The 16,775-nt window shown below is 41.2% G+C and overlaps 2 protein-coding genes across 4 annotated transcripts in view; one reads left to right on the top strand and one right to left on the bottom strand.

The window, feature by feature from the left end:
• Window positions 1-2,525: 2,525 nt before the first annotated feature.
• Window positions 2,526-6,411, bottom strand: RPA3 (replication protein A3). Its single transcript, XM_068405406.1, has 4 exons — window positions 6,304-6,411; window positions 5,838-5,912; window positions 3,581-3,689; window positions 2,526-3,085 (listed from the first exon to the last, which is right to left on the bottom strand). Exons 1-4 carry the CDS (start codon window positions 6,400-6,402, stop codon window positions 3,003-3,005), a joined length of 366 nt encoding a protein of 121 aa, XP_068261507.1. The 5' UTR covers window positions 6,403-6,411; the 3' UTR covers window positions 2,526-3,002.
• A 91-nt stretch (window positions 6,412-6,502) lies between these two features.
• Window positions 6,503-16,775, top strand: part of UMAD1 (UBAP1-MVB12-associated (UMA) domain containing 1) — an 83,193-nt gene continuing 72,920 nt past the window's right edge. Inside the window, exons 1-3 of one of the 3 annotated variants that reach the window (XM_068405335.1) lie at window positions 6,841-6,971; window positions 11,822-12,039; window positions 14,362-14,474. In XM_068405335.1, coding sequence (XP_068261436.1) covers window positions 14,393-14,474 — 82 coding nt within the window. In that variant the 5' untranslated portion in view covers window positions 6,841-6,971; window positions 11,822-12,039; window positions 14,362-14,392. Of the gene's footprint in view, window positions 6,537-6,840; window positions 6,972-11,821; window positions 12,040-14,361; window positions 14,475-16,775 lie in introns of those variants that run through there. The other 2 variants (XM_068405336.1, XM_068405334.1) reach the window with 2 other exon arrangements.

Here is a 16,775-nt window from a genome sequence, read left to right as displayed (position 1 = left end):
TCTGCTGGACTCTGATAGATTTACCTAGATGAAGGTGGCCCTGCATGCTAAAATGTTTTGACCCCATGCTTCATGCTGATTAGATTTCATTATTTTAATTTCATTATATGCACCAGCCTTGCCTCCTTTCCCTGATTTAGCACAAGCACTTTCTCATCATATGCACAGGCTGCTTGCAAACGAGCACAACGTTGTTACACTGGCGATCTCTGATGACTCCACACAAGGGCTGGTGGGATGCGGCTATGCCATTGCCCTCCTAGAGTGCAGGGATTCTTTGATCCCGTGTGTAGGTTCTTAAATTAAACTCTCCATCATCACCTCTGTTTCATAGTTCTTATTTGCAGTTTAGGCTGCTGGACAGCTAAAATATAGTCATGGTTTAAGCATTGTTTCTCAAAACATAGCTTTCCAAAAACAGAATTCCATGAAGGCTGGACCACCTAGCAGCCCCTGCAGCAAGACCAGCAGCCTTCAGCTGCCTCTCATTTTTGAAGTGCTTAGTAACCAGCTTCTGCTAAAGCCTAACCTTGCTGCAGCCAAGGGAGCCCAGTTTGGACCTGCTCAATCCCCTCTCCAGTTTTCCAACAGCTGTCTTGCCCAAGCTGTGCTTCCCTGTGCCTCTGGCAGATGCCCCTTCTATATGAGATTCATTTTTTTTTCAGTTATGCTTACTTAGATCAGGACCCTGCCAGCTCTGCCAGCTGTTACAGGAGAAGAAGGCAACATGATAGTGTCCTCCATGCTGATGTTGTTAGAAAGGGTGCCCCTAACATTCCCTTAGCAAGGGCAGGGAAAAAGGTGCCAGCTCTCAGCTGTCGGTCACAAGCATGGTGGGAGCAGTAAGCTGTCTGTCCAGCTTCAAGTGACAGGAGCCTCTCCCAGTCAGCCCCCGTTACATCATTCATTTCATACCCCCTTTCCTTTCCCAGGTTCCCATCCTTTACCACCCTCGCATCCTCCCAAAGAAGCTGCCAGTTCCTATTCCCACCTTCTATTACTGGCCCTGGTTTGGGTGACATCCCTCTTTGGTGTTCATGAGGTGGTTGCCCTGGTGACTCCTGTTTTGCCAGCGACCTACAAAGCCACTATTTCGCTTATTATTATCTGCAAGGTCTGGCAGATTCTTACACCTTTATCTTGTTAGCACAGTCCTACCTGAGGGTTAGCAGGCCCCAAGGTTATTCCTTTCCCTTGGGTATCCGGAATGGCTGGCAGTTTCCCACATTGCTATCCTGGTAAGTGCATTACTTTTCCTTTAATATCAAGAATATTTTACAGTTCCCTGCATTGCTGTCCTATTAGTATATCCATATAGCCAGGGCAGGCCATTTATCCACGAACCTCGATAACAGTCCTAAGGAGCAGATGAATGAAAAGCACAGAGTGGAAACTTCTAGTTGTATACTGCTTGCCTCACCACATATCATTGCTGCGGGGCCGGATGAACAAGAAGACTCTTGACTGACAAAGGGAAACAGTTGCAGTTACCGCTCAGATGTGATCAAGTATCGCCACACAAGACCACACAGCCAAGGCTGGTCTCTGCACGGGGGTAAAGTGCTACAGCCATCTAGTGGCAGACTGTTGTATCAGGCCTGGATAGTCTTGGTAAGCAAGAACTATTTGCACGTAACATTTTACATTATATACACATGCACAAAATACCCATTTTCTAAAGTGCAATAGTACAAAAGACTTAAATGCTAGCAAAACAAGTGTGCCGTTATTAACAACGCCATTTTATCTGAAGCACTAAAATATAGCAGTGAGCGCTACAGGACAAAGCACGCTATGCCGCATTGACCTCATTTGCTATTTGAGACTGACTCACACTTCAGAAGCCCTCCTCCTTCCCAGTGACAATAACTGTGTCACTGACTGTCTTCTCAATACAGGGGAAAAAACAGACCACCTCTTAACTTCATCATCTACCCAGTTTGTAATAACTTTGATAAATAAGTCTTTAAAACAAAGAAATTCCTTGACTTAAAATGGAGATGCCTATAAATAAGCATAAAAGCTAGCAATCTTAATAAGGCAATAAATTTAGCTATTAAACCTGAAATCTGCTTGTATGGAAGGTTAATGAACATGGCTATAAACAGCATTTATTTAAAATACTTTGAAATATTTCATTTAATTCACAGAGAATATTTCCAAAGTTAGATTTTTGAGTGTGTTACCTTAACAGATGTAAGAATTCTGCTACGTGCTGTAAGTAGCCTGGATAGTAGCAAAACCGGGAATTGCATGGAAGTTTATATGGTTAAAGTCATCGTGACATGCCAGCTGAATCCTGGTACTTCTGCTTAGACTCCCACCAAGAATGAAGGTTGTGATGGGAACTCAATAATGCTTGAAATCCCCAAGCCTAAACATCTTCTGAGTGTTTAACATCAGTGCAAAAGGCAAGTACCTTGTACTCCACTATGTTAAAATTAAATGTGTCAGGTAAAACAGAACACGAGCTACCACGTATCACTGAAAACAGCACTCTAACATGTAAGAGTTGACACAAATGGTTAAATGTAGTCACATCTTTTTTATTGGAGAAGAGATCACTTTCAAGATGCAAAATACCCTCCCCATGTTCAATAAATTTATATCAAAGCAATTAAAAAAAATCTTTACATTAAAACCCCACCAAATGTCTTCAATACGAATTTCCTGTAAAGTATCCTAGAACCTCTACCACCACCAACAAAAAGATGCCTACAAAACTTCAGTTTCTACAAAGTCCAGTCCCACAAGAGAACCGTCCTCATGGATGCAACAGGGTTAAATATATACAGACAGTGAGATACCCACAGAAGTGTTCTCCTTCTTGCTGTATAAATTAATTTTCAAAGAAAACCTTCATTACTGGCCATACACGGCACATGTAACAGCATCTTTTCAGTATATTTGTTGGAAATAAATGCAACTGTTATCATGCTGTCAAGCAAGAAAGCTACAGTACTGTTGCCCCCTCTGAAACTCTAAATATATGCTATGAAAAATCAATTGTTCCTCACAGAACCGAATGGGAAGTATTCAGGGAATTCATGAATAATTTTTAGTGCTTCATTGTAGAGTTCCAGATCTGAAAGAGGGCAAAGAAAATTGTTATGATGCATGAGTTAAATTCCCCACAAGCAAATGACAGCATTAAAGCACTGCTTATTTTAAAGCAGTATAGCTGAGCATTCCCAGTCCCCCTCATCCTTCCTATTTTTCCCAAGGCAGCTACACTGTCCTTGCTTGCTTTCTGCAGGGTTATTTTTAGGCCTGCTAGGTGCGTGATCACACAAGGTTCAGTGCAAGGCAAGAACCATGCAGCTGGGAGTGGGAGAACTATCAGACCATGATCTAGACTGGCTCCAGCTTCAAGTCAGTCCCTACAGTTTCACAGAAAACTGTATTTCGTACAGAATTTTTCCCATGACACTCTCCTCTTCTACATTCTACTCCATATCTGTCAGCTTGAAGAAAGATCTTGTCCATAAGAAAAGATAATCAATCAGGCTCTCCCTTCTTATTTATTGAAGAGGAGTTCAGAATACAAAATGAATTTGTCATAATGTATATTCTTACTTACCAAATGGACTTTTATCTTCTCTGAACTGGACGTATGACATGCACATGATGGTTGCCTGATTTGTTACTCTTCCCACTACTTCAAGAATTCCTGAGATCTCTTCATCTAGCTAGAAAACATATCAAATATGAAATTAGTATCACTAAATTAGCTGCTGTCTCTATTGCACAGCATTTAAGCTAGGAACTCTCCACAACTGACCGTTTGTTCACGGCAACAGATTCTGTTCCATGTCAAACAATACAGTACTACTGAACACCCCCATCCCTCTCCCCAAAAAACCCCACAAAAGCCTTGAGCCACTTAAGATTTACAGGTTTTGTAACAGCCAATTCTGTAACAACACAAAAAAATATATGAAGAAGCATCAGAGGGAAGATACCAGTTTATAAGTATATAAAACTGTAATTTAATCACTGAACAGAGACTAATCTAGGACACAGTGAGCAGAAGAATACAGATTTTAATGCATTGCATTCAAACCTGTGTAAATTATAGAACTCGATAAGAGCTAAGGAAATATCAGCCAAGCCAAAGAGCTGTTCCAGTATTCCAGATTCAGGAGGTATAAACTGAAATTATTTCTTAAGTAATCTGTCAATAATTGTTCAGAATATAAAGACATTGACAATAACAAGCCTTTAGTTGATCAAGGGAAAAAAAAAAGGCTACAAATCTTATCTTATACCAAAATCATATAGCTTGAACAAGTTTTCTTTTTTAAGATACTAATTTTAAGAGTGCAGTACTATTTCAGTAACGTTCTTCCAATATCTAACTCTTCGTTTTAACTTTCTAGTAAGTTTCCTGGAACACAGCAATAGATTCCCTCCCCAGAATTCTGGGTTTCTCTGTTGAAAGAAGGAACTACACAGACACACACAAAGGAGGGAAAAAGTCAGAAAGCATTCTGACCAAATCTGGAAGTTCCTCCACTTACGTCAGGCAAACCAGAGAGATGAACCTGGCAGGTTTTTCTGCACACACCACTTTCTCCTCTGTTACATACCGATACAGACTGCGAACTGCCTAACATCGCAGCTATGCATTTATGAAATCTGACCATTTACTCAGTTATGGAAAGTTGTGGAATCGTTGGTCAGATGCTGACATCTGAAGATTTAACAACCCAAGGCAGGAAACCTTTTCATGAGCTCAAGGAAGAGGTACAGGCAAAACTTGTAGCGAAGACATTTTCTTGCAGTTTGAAGATGAAGTCAGCAAGCTTCACATTTATAAGACAAAACTCTTTGCGAGATCAAACTGCACTTTTCAGCAACAAGGTAAAACTCCTGTCTTGAAAGTCAAAGAGTATCACGTGCAATTATTTCACATGGAAATGGCCAGATTTCTCAATGTTCAACAACTCATTGAGAGAAAGAGATGGAAAGACTAAACACATGCTCAGTTAAGCCGGAGCATTTGCCATCACAATGAAAATAATCCTTTAATTACAACATCTCCTAGAGGAAAAAAAAAATACATAGAGACAGAAAAGAATGCCAGGGTGTTATTCCCTTAGTGGTATGTGATAACAAAGGAAGCAATATTTCTGTGCAGTAGTTATTAGCATCTCTTACACTCATTGCATTAATTGCTAGTTTTATTTTTTTTAAGAAAGAACGCTTCAAGCTAACTATGAAGTTAATTGGAATACTATGACAAGTTTTCTAAGAGTACTGAGAAATGCCAACTCAAAAGACTCTTGAGAATATCATATTCTGGGTTTTTTATTATCTTCACAAAATACTCTGTTAGGCATATAAAGGCAATAAAGTAAGGGAGGAAATAGTGAAAGGAAATAGAGCTAATACATGTAGTGGAATATTTTACACTGTAAACAACAAACAGACTTAAGACAAAGTAGCCAAACAGGGCTATGTCTGACCAGGAATGAATTCTCTCTCTTAACATCAGCTGAAAGCTGATGAAGATCAAAGCAGTTCATTAATATGAGGACTAAGGCAGTTCATTAATATGAAGACTGCAAGTTAGCTGGAAGATGCAAGAAGCAAAGGCAATAAAACATAAGTGGAAAACGGAGAAACCAGGGATTTTTTTTTCTTACCAAAAACTCAATACGTGCAAGGTGTGCACAGGTTTCAGAAGGGACAAAACCTCAGGAAAAAATCAGAGATATATTTTTTTTCCCGGACTAAAAACTAAGTGCAAAGCATGCGCAGGTTTCAGTAGGGACTAAACCTCCGGTACCCACAAGAGGCAACATAAAGTACTTCCAAAGTATTCCTTAACTTACGGGTTCGCTCAGCTCCACAGTCGTATGTTTTCCTTCTCCATCCGAAAGCACGAAAAGCTTACCAGTAGGATGAATCTGCAAAAGACATTAGACCTGCGTGCTCAACAGGCAGCTGCAAGCGTCACAGCTTCAGCCGCCTCAACCAGAACTGCGCAGCGGGCTTTTCTCCGAAAGATCCGATCGTCAAGGCCGCCTGTCCCGCCCTGCCCCCGGCCTCCCTGGAGCCACCGACCTCCCTCAGGCCAGGCTGCAACGAGCTGCACCAGGCAAGCCGAAAGCGTCCCCACACAGGGCGTGTGTCCCCCCCGCACACACAGGACGTCCCCCTCCACACAGGGCCTCAGCCCGGAGCGCACCCCGGGGCAAGGCCCTACGCAAGGCGACAGGCCAGCTACGCCCCCCACCCTGGTGAGGCCCCACGGCTCAGCCCAAAGGGGCAGTAACCGACCGCCAGGAGATCACGGACCTTCTCGACGCGTCCCACGAAACAGACGGGCTGCCCGATGTGCTGCGCCAAGTGACCGGTAGCGATGCGCGGCCGCGGCACCTCATGAACGTCCCCCATGGCGGCGCGATTTCCCGCCCTTCGCGGAGGGGAGGGGCGCCGTTACCTTGGCAACGAGGGGATTGGGAGGGAGGGAGCGTCGGGGCGGGACTTCCCCTTTGCCGGACGCGACCCGGAAGCGGAGGCGGAGGTTGGTGAGTGGCGGTGGCGGCATCGGGCGGGCGGGCCGGTGGGTGACAGCGGGGCGGGTGTCCCTGCTGCCGCGGCGGGGAGGGCGGCGGAGGGGCGAGCCCCGGGGAAGCCGGGCTTCCCCGGCTTCCCCGGGGCTCGCCCCTCCGGCTTCCCCGGGGCGAGCCCCTCCGCCGCCCTCCCCGCCGCGGCCTGGCCAGCCCAGCCCCTTCCAGCCCTATCACGTCGTTTAATCATTTTCTCTTAAATTGCCCCATCTTTCCACAGGCCCCAGTATAAACTGGGAGAGGAGTGGCTGGAGAGCAGCCCTTGCAGAAAGGGATCTGGGGGTGCTGGCTGACAGCAGGCTCAGTATGAGTCAGCAGTGTGCCCTGGCAGCCAAGAGGGCAAACCGCATCCTGGGGTGCATCAAACACAGTACAACCAGCTGGTCAAAAGAGGTGATTATCCCTCTGTATTTAACGTTGGTGCAGCCTCACCTTGAGTACTCTGTGCAGTCTGTGCACTGCAATTTAAAAAGGATCTTAAGGTCCTTGAATACATCCAGAGGAGGGCATCAAAGCTGGTGAAAGGGCTGGAAGGAATGTCCTGTGAGGAGCGGCTGAGGACTCTGGGTTTGTCTAGTTGGGAGAGAAGGAGGCTGAGGGGGAAAGTCATTGCTCTCCACAGCTTCCCGAGGTGGGGAAGTGAAGAGGGAGGTGTTGAGCTCTTCTCCCTGGTATCCAGTGACAGGACACATGGGAATGGTTAAAAGCTGTGCCAGGGGGGTTTAGACTGGACATTAGGAAGCATTTCTTTACAGAGCAGGTGGTCAAACACTGGAACAGGCTTCCCAGAGAGGTGGTCAATGCCCCAAGCCTGTCAGTGTTTAAGAGGCATTTGGAGAATGCCCTTAATAACATGCTTTAACTTTTGGTCAGCCCTGAAGTGGTCAGGCAGTTGGACTAGGTGATAGTTTACTGAACTATTCTGTTCTGTTCTATTCTATTCTATTAATTTAATGTAATTTCACCATTAAAGAGCTTACACTCTATCCCCAGGGTTAGACTGACTGATGGACATGAGACAGAGCTAGCTTCTGGACGTGGCACTCTTACCATGCATCTTGCCTTTTTCCATATGTTCTCCCTCACCATCTCTTGCGTGGAGAGGTTCATCCCAATTGCCCTTGCAGCAAAGGTGGCTAATGGTATCCTGCGATGCATTAGATATAGTGTTGTGCACAGGTTGAGGCAGGTAATCCTTCCCTGAGCATTGGTGAGGCTGCACCTGGAGTGCTGGGTCCAAGTTCTGGTTGCAAGAGAGATGTGAACTTACTGGAGGGAGTCCAAGGAAGGGCCACAAAGATGATGAAGGGACTGGAGCACCTCACATATGAGGAAAGGCTGAGAGAGCTGGGACTGTTTAGTCCAGAAAAGAGAAGGCTCGGGGGGGATATTATTAAGATGTATAAATACCTGAAGGGAGGGTGCAAAGAGGACAGAGCTGGGCTCTTTTCAGTGGTGCCCAGTGACAGGACAGGAGGCAATGGGCACAAACTGAAACACAGAATGTTTCCTCTGAACATCAGAAAACACTTTTTTTGTTGTGAGAGTGACTGAGCACTGGCACAGGTTGCTTGGGGAGGTTGTGGAGTCTCCATCCTTGGGAGATATTCAAAAGCTGTCTGGACATGGTCCTGGGCAACCATCTCTAGGGGGCCCTACTTAAGCAGGGGGTTGGACAAGATGACCTTCCGAGGTCCCTTCCAACCTCAGCCATTCTGTGGTTCTGTGATTTCCTTTCCATTTCCAGGACTGGTGTTTCAGGGAATACTTGAGAAAATCTAACTCTGCTCCGGCTTAAAAGGGTGATGCCAACACTGCCTATGTGTTGGCTGTCTCTTCTAACCAGCTGCGGGTTAGTTCTGCTTGCTAACCAGGACAAATAGTTTTTTGTTAGTTGGCTGGGTTAGTGTTGTGATGTCTCCGCAAGCTGAACCAGCTTGCCAAGGAAGCAAGCTACCGCCAGAAGCTGTGCAGAACTAGCATGTGGCCAGAAAGGGGATATGATGGGGTATAGCTGGTTGTCATCTCCTCAGTGTCACCATGCCATTCACCTTTTCAGTAGTTTATTTTCAAGAGAATGTCCTCATGTCCTTAGCCTATCTTCAGAGATTTTAAAGAAGAGATTTCATAAATGTAATGGTTGGAGGAAGATGCAGAAGGCTGCTGCAAAGTGGCTCTTCTGGGGCTATTTGTCTGCCACGTTTGAAGGGTCAGCTGTTAGACAAACACATTGTAGAAGTTCTTACAAATACATGTCTGTGTCATGCTTAGCTGCTGTTTAAGGTTTGCAGTCAAAAAGAACTGTTTGCAGGGAAAGTAGGGTTCAACCTATTGAATATTGTATCTAATAAATACCTAGCTTTCTATTTTAGCATTTTCTGTCTTCTTCAGGGTTTTGAATGCTGACATCGGTTTGAGTACTGTTATTTCACTGTTGGCTTCATCTTTGTCACCTGTGCTTTTATTGTCTGACTTGATTGTCGTTGCTTTTTTATGATTCAGCACCTTTGACTGTTTTTTATACTATGGTAATTTGGGTTGCATAGTTCTTGGTGTTTCTCCTTCCCTTAAAGTTTATGAAAACTTTAAAAATAAATATTCACATTTTATGTAAGCAAAAAAGTCTTTGTTAGTGTTTTATGTATATCCTTATTTTTTGTATTTGTGTTACTCTTGATACTTATTTTCCTTTCTTCTGCTTTCAAGAAGCACAAACTAAAGGAATAAGACTAATGTTAATACCAGATAAAAGAAATGATCTGTCATATATTTTTTTTTTCTTCTTCTCCAAATAGTAACTTACACTAGGCCAAAAGCTTTTAAACTGTTCCCTTGGTGTCAGAGAGAAATCTTTTTGCCATGCATGTTCTTGACTTAAAATAGTGGTTTTCATGTCATAAGCAGGGCTGTACAGGGCTGTAAACATCCTGCTTTTTCTGATTGCTACTTCATTGGCAAAACGCAGCAGATGCTAATATGGAAGAGAGAATTGCTCTGATACTCTCTGTTTTCTCCTTCCGTAGATTATATAGCTTAAACTACTAGATGTGAAATTATTCTGGTTCTTCCTTTAAGGTCAGTTTTGTATCTTGTTCTGACCTCATTTCATCATTTAGGTAATTACCAGCAGTGCCACTGCAATTCTGCTCTGCTGTATTCCTGGGCAGCCTCTCTTTATCTTAGTCTTCCTCTTTGGTGTTTTTAATATTAAACTACCTTTCTCCTCCTGTCGCTTGTGAACATGCAGGAAAAAGCTGAAAAGTAATGCTAAATATGCTAGGATCTTCATTGTACAGAAAAATTTTATTGGATGTAACGTATTGGTTTGGCTCAAAGGTCATCCATGCTTCTTGTCAAAGGAGACTGACAAAATGCAGGAGGAATAAATTAACCCCTTTGTGCAGCTCCATAACTCATTTTTGTCCAATCCCACGGATGTTCTCAGAGCCTCGCAGAAAGACAAAATATTTTTTGCAGCCTCACAGAATTGCTATAGTTCGCAGTTTATTACTTGCTAATGACTGAAGCGGTGCCAAAAACATTATTCTTAACTATCAGCGATTGAGATTGGAGAAAGAAAAAATTGTGTTCACTTTGTGGTGAGAGGGAAACATGAGGAGAAGGGAATTGCATATTCCTACCAAGGGAGATTTTTATCTTTAGGCAGTGAATTCAATTTCAGGTCTTCTATAGAAATAAAATTAATCCCATCTGGAAGGGAAAAGTGCTGTGCTATATAGAAGAAATTACTGCAGGGACGTGGTACTACCTCTGAATGGCGGGTGTATTTTCTGTGATTTTGTGCTGACAGCTTTAAAAAAAACAAACACAACTAAGTGCTTTTCTCTCTAGTCTGTGTGACCATGCATCCAGGTCCACAGACTTCAAATTTAATTTTTACTCTGAAATGAAACTTGTGCTGAAACTGGTTGTTCTCAGGTTTCGTTAAATGAAACCTCATCTTATCTACAAGTAGTAAAACTCCAGCCTGATTCTGCAAGTGCTTAAACTGTGTTCTTATCTTCAAGAGTACGAGTGTTTCCATTAAACTCTGTGTTTCTTTGTTGGACAGGGGCTTTGTTCTGTTTTTAACATGTAATTCAAGAAATTTAGTGGTTGCATTTCCTGTTGCTGGAGAGATTTATGTTTACTTTTGAAGTACCACAGTTGATAAAATTCTTAAGAGAGCCAATATCACAAATGTCCCAGCGTTGCCTGTCTATGGCTTTTCCTTTACCTATGCCATGCTGTATACAGCCTTACTTTTTGTTTCTGTGCCCCCTTTCTGTTTTGTTAGTCCTTCTTTGTTATTTAGTTTAAACTTAATATTGTGTTCAGCAAAGGTACTGAAATACTGCAAGTAGTAGTTGGCGAGATCCTTCCACCACATCAGTTACACAGACCTGAGATCTACAAGCACAGGTTCTAAATGGTGAACACCCAGAGAAGGAAACAGCCTCACTAAGCACGTTAGTCTTTTTAATATGTGGATTCCTTACCGCCTCCCCAACATTCACGATCACAAAATACAACATATGCTATTTTCTTAGTGCTGGACCGGTGGTTTTAACAGCACAAGAACTTGAGGCCTGAGCTTAGCGGGTACTGGTGTTTGCTTTGTTTGTTTTTCTGCTTCAAGCAAAAGGATGTGTGGGATTTTTGTGTTTTGTTTTCTGTTTGAGAAACGCTGCTGGCAGTGGAATTAAGTTAAAGCTGCTTCAGAAACTGAAAACTACGAAGTAAAGATCAAGCCTCATGTATGTAAATAAGATTAATTTCATGGGGTTTCGAAAAAAATGGGATACTCAGGCTGCCTTCTGTCAATGAAAGGAAAAAATCTAGTATGTGAAAGTGCTTGTAACATTAATTTGGCTAGATCAAATTGTACTGATTGTTAATTTACTCTGAATTGAAATGTCTGTTGTCCTTTAAGCAGTGAAGTTTAGGTATGTTAAATATGCAGGATTTAAAAGACTGACAACTGCATGGTTTCCTGTACAACTCTTTTGTGCCATGTATATACTGATTAAGATGCTTTTCTTTGTGCAAGAAAGCAGGGAAGGGGAACACTATGTGATAGAGCTGAAAACTCTACAATAACGCAGATATCAAAGAGAAAAAAATGTGATTGGAGCAGCTACAGCTCTGGCACCTGAAGCAGCTCACTGGAATATCAGCCTTTACCAAAGCTATATGTAAGATTTTACAAATCAAGTTGATTTTTCTTCTTGTTGCACACTTAGGATGAAGGTAAAATTGCATTTTAAACTGTTCCACAACTGCCTCTCCTTCATACATCATTGGAGCAGAAACCTGACTCTTGAGCATTACAGCACAGGTTTTTACCACTTGAGCTATGGGACTGACAACCCTAATTGGTAGCAGGAGAAGACTTATTCCCCGAGGGCTGAAAAAGGAATATGCTGCTGGCGCCATGTGTTGAGCCTGGGTGTGGGGGAAGGTAAGGAGTAAATGAGGTAATTAGGCGTTTCTACTGTGTAGTCTCCATGGAACTGGAAATATCAGTATTTCACATGGTAAAGTAGGAAAACAAGCAAAAAGGAATAAAGTGCAGATAACTAACTTTTTTTTTTTTAATTACCGCATACCTAGGACTGGATGGCTTGTTCTGTTCTTGTGTATTCTGGTGTAGTTTATTTGGTTACTAGAAATTGCGTGGCATCAGCATAAGCAGGCAGTAGCTGGCCAGCCTGCAGGGTATTCAGTCTTTTAAGTCTCAGGTATCAGGCCACAGTTTGAATTGTTGCTGCTTTTGCCATGTTCTATTTATATACTTTTTCTGAAAGCCAGTGCTTACACTTCATATGGGACTTTCTGTGATCTGGAGTATGGAAGCGTTTGCTATTGCTTGTAACAGCAGAGTGTGAGGCAGTTTATGACTAGTGAATAGTCAGTGCTGATTGTGCAGTTAATTGCTACAGGTCACTGGCTAGGCCAAAAAAAGTCTTGCTTATGGTACCATGAATATTTGTGTGGGAAGTGAGGAATTCCAGCAAATAATTAATCCAGGATTTTTATCTTTCTTTCTTTCTTTTTTTTTTTTTAAATCCAAACACTATATGGTAGCACTCTTCTCTCTTTCCCACTTTCTAAAAATTCTTCTTTGTTAAATTTACTGTGAAATAATGTTATCGAAACTTGACACTGTACAGCTCTTTTCTTTAGACTGAACTCCTTTCCTCTGTTGGAGAAGTATATTAGATCTTGCTATCAGTTTGTCAGTCCCTTCTCCTTTAAATGCTGGTGTCTGCAAAGTGAATCAGGATTCTGCTCCTCAGACTCTACTGCAAACTTGAAATCACATTATTCCACTTTTCCCATTTTTATATTGGTATTTTAGTAGTGAAGAGCTTCACGTACCTTTCTTTAAACCTTCCTCTCTGCGTTTGGCACACAGCGTGTTTCAGCCAGACCACAGGCTGCTCCATAGGTTGGTCCAGTGGTCCGAGTTCAGCCCTCGGGGGCTGGAGGCGAGTGCACCTTTGAGGGGTGACTGCTGCTGCAGTGCCTGTTCCCTTTTCTCATTGTCCCAGCGCTACGGACAGAGCTGCTGTTGCGGGAGGAGGCTGGGGAGACTCTCAGTTACTGCATTCAGTGGTGCCAGTTAGGTAGAAAATAGAAAGTAGGTTGTGGTACATTGGTAGTCCTCTCAATAAGCTGAACTTGTGAATACATGCTTGGTATAGTTCTGTTGGTTGTCCTTCACAGGAGTGATGCTTTTCTTATCACTTTTCTTGGAAGAAGAGAAACTTCCTTGAGTCTACATCTTAAAGTTCAGAATAATTAGAGAATTTGCTTAGAAGAATGTTTTATGATCTATCCATGTTTATAGGGTGGTTCATAGGACTTAATTTTGTAAAAGCTGCCTATCCTTTGGCTAATGCTCGTGGGGTTTTTAATATGAGTTTGTTCTTTTTAAGCTATTCCGAATTGCTTCTATGTAATTTTCCAGTCTTGAGAGAGAAGCGATACTGAGCATAATCTTTTGCAGTTGATGTTTTTATCCCACTGGTTTCCTTGTTTTGTTCTAGCTGTTGTGAACTCAAGAGTTCTTAGCTGCTTTGGAGGATTCTTTTAATGAATTATTGTTATGAAAAATTTGCAACATATGATTTTGTTGCAGTTTCTTTTAAGGGAATCAGGGGTAACTGTTAATCAAATATATCCAAGTGTTAAGCTGTCTCTAAGATTGCAAACTGGAAAAATGAAAATAGATACTATGCTAATATTGTAGGGGTGGGTGGGTTGGTCTTTTTAATTGATGCACAAACACTTAAGACTGAAAATCTCTAGTGCAATTTGCTTCATTCAAGTATTCCTGCATTATGAAGCTGTATTTTCTATAGGATCATGTTTTGGGCTTCGAAGTTCAGATGCTTTAGAACTAACTCTGGTGGGAAAGTTTGTGTAACAACAATACAAAGTAGCAGAAAAATATGGAAATATGCTGGGTAAATGCTGAAGGGAGTTTCCTTCTTTCACTTTCCTTTAGAAAGGTTGAAGTTGGTTTTTTTTTTAATGGTTCCACTCCATAACTTTATAGAAAAGCCTTTTATACTTTACTCTCTTTTTGCCTGTTGAAGTCAATTGCTACATCAACAACGTAATCCGTTTTGACATACAAATGCCTGATATTTCAAATCTTAATAAAGATTAAGCTGTAATATCACATATGTGGCCTTTGGTATGGTGTGAACTTCTTATGGTAAATTCTGTTAACTTATTATTATTATTTATTTAATGTGTTTTGTCTTCATTTTAGATAACAACTTAAGAAGAAACAAAAAGAGGCTATGTTCAGCTTCTTCCGAAAAAGTCAAGATTCGAAGAAGGTTACAGTGCCAGAGAGAGAAGCAGATGGATTTGTTATTGTGGGTAAGTGATGCTTCTGTATAAAGTGATTCTTATCATCTTTGAAAGGTAAAAATTTCTTTGAGGTGCTTAGATCAAATGAAATGTTAAGAGAAGCCATGATAAAAAGTGTTCAGAATTCTTACTTTTCCTGGAAGAGTTTATATTCCTAGTCTCATCATTGGGACTAAATCGCTGAAGTTTTATTTACGTAGGTACCAATTCTTATTCGAGAGCATTGAAAAATGTAGTTTCTTGTTTTCCTCTCATATTGTGAGCAAAGAGAAGTTATGGCCTTACAAAACCAAGAAAGCTCAAAGTTGAGGCTTCTAACTTTGTGATTGGAGTTGTGGGAAGAGAATAACTTATTGCAGTTGTTTTTTTCTGGTTCCTTCCTTTCAGTGTTACCGCCAAAGTCTGTGTATTTCTAGTCACATGGCAAATGTAGATGTTCTGTCTTAGAATCTGACTCTTGATGAAAATTAAGCAGTTTAGGGTTTTCAAAGTGTTTTTGTTATTCAAAAATTAATCTGAAGTGTACTCACCTGTGAACTGGCTAAATTTGTAGCTTTAATCAAGCTCTTTCACCATCTTGTAGGTTGGCTCAAGCGTGCAGAAGATAAAGAATTTATTGCTGTCATGTTGTAACTGATCCTTTTCTTTTTCCTCTTTCAAAAATTTGTGTTTTCCTCCTTCTAAATCTGTCATCATCAGTATTCAGCTTCTGTTGCTCTGATTTACTGAGTTGTTCTTATCAGGAATCTTACAGTGTTTCTCTATTTGTTTCTTCTTCTTGAATATTTTCAAGTCATGAAAGCCTCTAGATTTAAAAATCTATCCATATGGACTATTGGAACTCTTTCTGAGGAGAACTTACTTATATTCTTTGTAATAGTTCTCCATTAAAACAAATATCCCCAACTACCTACCAGTTGTTACCATAGATCTGGTTTCACATCTGTGATTCTGTGTTGTCGTGTTTAATGGTTATCTTCCCCTTCATTTTGTTCATCTGCACTGGTTTTGATGGCTACATCAAATCACTCCAGCACTTGCATTGTGGAAGGGTCAAAGGAGACAGATCATCATCCCAAAAAAGTCTGGAGACCATTTAGAGTTTCAAATTCTGTAATAGGCAGAGAGTTCTGCACTCAAACATTGCTTATGTCCCACAATTGCTGGTCCTGATTCTGCATTCAATTTAGCTTCATTCCTTTTTTTTCCTGAAATGCTGTCAGCGGCTATTTTAATTTTGTTCATATAAATTCGTATTAATCTGTTAAATATAAACTTAACTATCAATTTTGCTTGAATCTTTTCTTATTTTATTTCTACTTATTATTATTTTTTACTCAGGCAGAAGTTAATTTAGCAGCCTACAATGAATGGACTGCAATTTCATCTCAATTAACTTTTACTGGACAGAAGAATTGCTGTCAACCTTGTCGGTGGAGCGTATCACTGACTTGTTAGATGGATGTAGTTGCAGAATTATAGGTCAGCACTTAAGCAGATACTTAATCTAGAAGTTTGTTTGTTTAGGAATAGTGGCAGTCAAAAAAAAAAAAACACAACGCCTAGCTGTTCTGCTGGTTACATGTTATTACTCAGATGGGAGGTTCTGAAGCTTTTTTAAACTTAGGTGTAAAATATTGTAGAATACCAGTACTAGGTGTCTTTAGTGGTCCTATAAACCTACTGAGATTTGTTAGTGTGAATACTGCTGTAGGCAGTGAACACTCTTGAAGGGACTGAGAATTTAATTTCTTATGTTCTAAGTTGGTTCCTAAACCCAGTCTTTCATTCAAAGCATATAAGAACAAAAAGCCTAGTTTGCTGATATTCTGTGGACATGGAGGGAAGTGCTTTGCTTTTCTTTGCTGGAGAAAGAAGAGGAAAAATACATCCTCGGGGCACGCTTGCTCCCAGTTTTCACTGTTGTGGTCAGGAGAGGTTGTCTGTCACAAGTCCCTTTCGAGATTGTTCACACTATGCACTGCTGATAAGGGCATCCAGGAGTCTTACTGGAACTCTGAATGAGACTTAGCAAGAGAGAATCAAGAAAGACTCAAGTGCCATGTCCATTAAAGTATAAAAGAAGTCTATTCAGAAATGTAGTGAGAGTACTTAGCATCACAATTAAATGTAGATAATTAGTGTGATTTTCCTAAGAATATTTAATTATTTTAATCTCTTTCTGTATCATCTGGTACTTGAAAAAGGGGGAAGAAGGTTCATCACTTTATTAAGGAAGATCCACCAGAGCTATCAACCCTGTCAAATCTTGAGGATCTATTTTTTTTGTTTTCTATTTTTTTCATAACT

This window comes from Nyctibius grandis, chromosome 7 (genome assembly GCF_013368605.1).
Source record: "Nyctibius grandis isolate bNycGra1 chromosome 7, bNycGra1.pri, whole genome shotgun sequence".
NCBI classification, from domain to species: Eukaryota; Metazoa; Chordata; class Aves; order Nyctibiiformes; family Nyctibiidae; genus Nyctibius; species Nyctibius grandis.
Note: the sequence above shows the minus strand (reverse complement) of the source record. Positions and strands in the feature narration are given on the sequence as shown.

Coding starts and splice junctions, on each gene's coding strand:
- RPA3 (XM_068405406.1), bottom strand. CDS start 6,402: ATGGGGGACGTTCATGAGGTGCCGCGGCCGCGCATCGCTACCGGTCAC. Junction 5,913..6,303: donor TCGTGGGACGCGTCGAGAAG/GTCCGTGATCTC, acceptor TGTCTTTTGCAG/ATTCATCCTACTGGTAAGCT. Junction 3,690..5,837: donor CTGTGGAGCTGAGCGAACCC/GTAAGTTAAGGA, acceptor TATGTTTTCTAG/CTAGATGAAGAGATCTCAGG.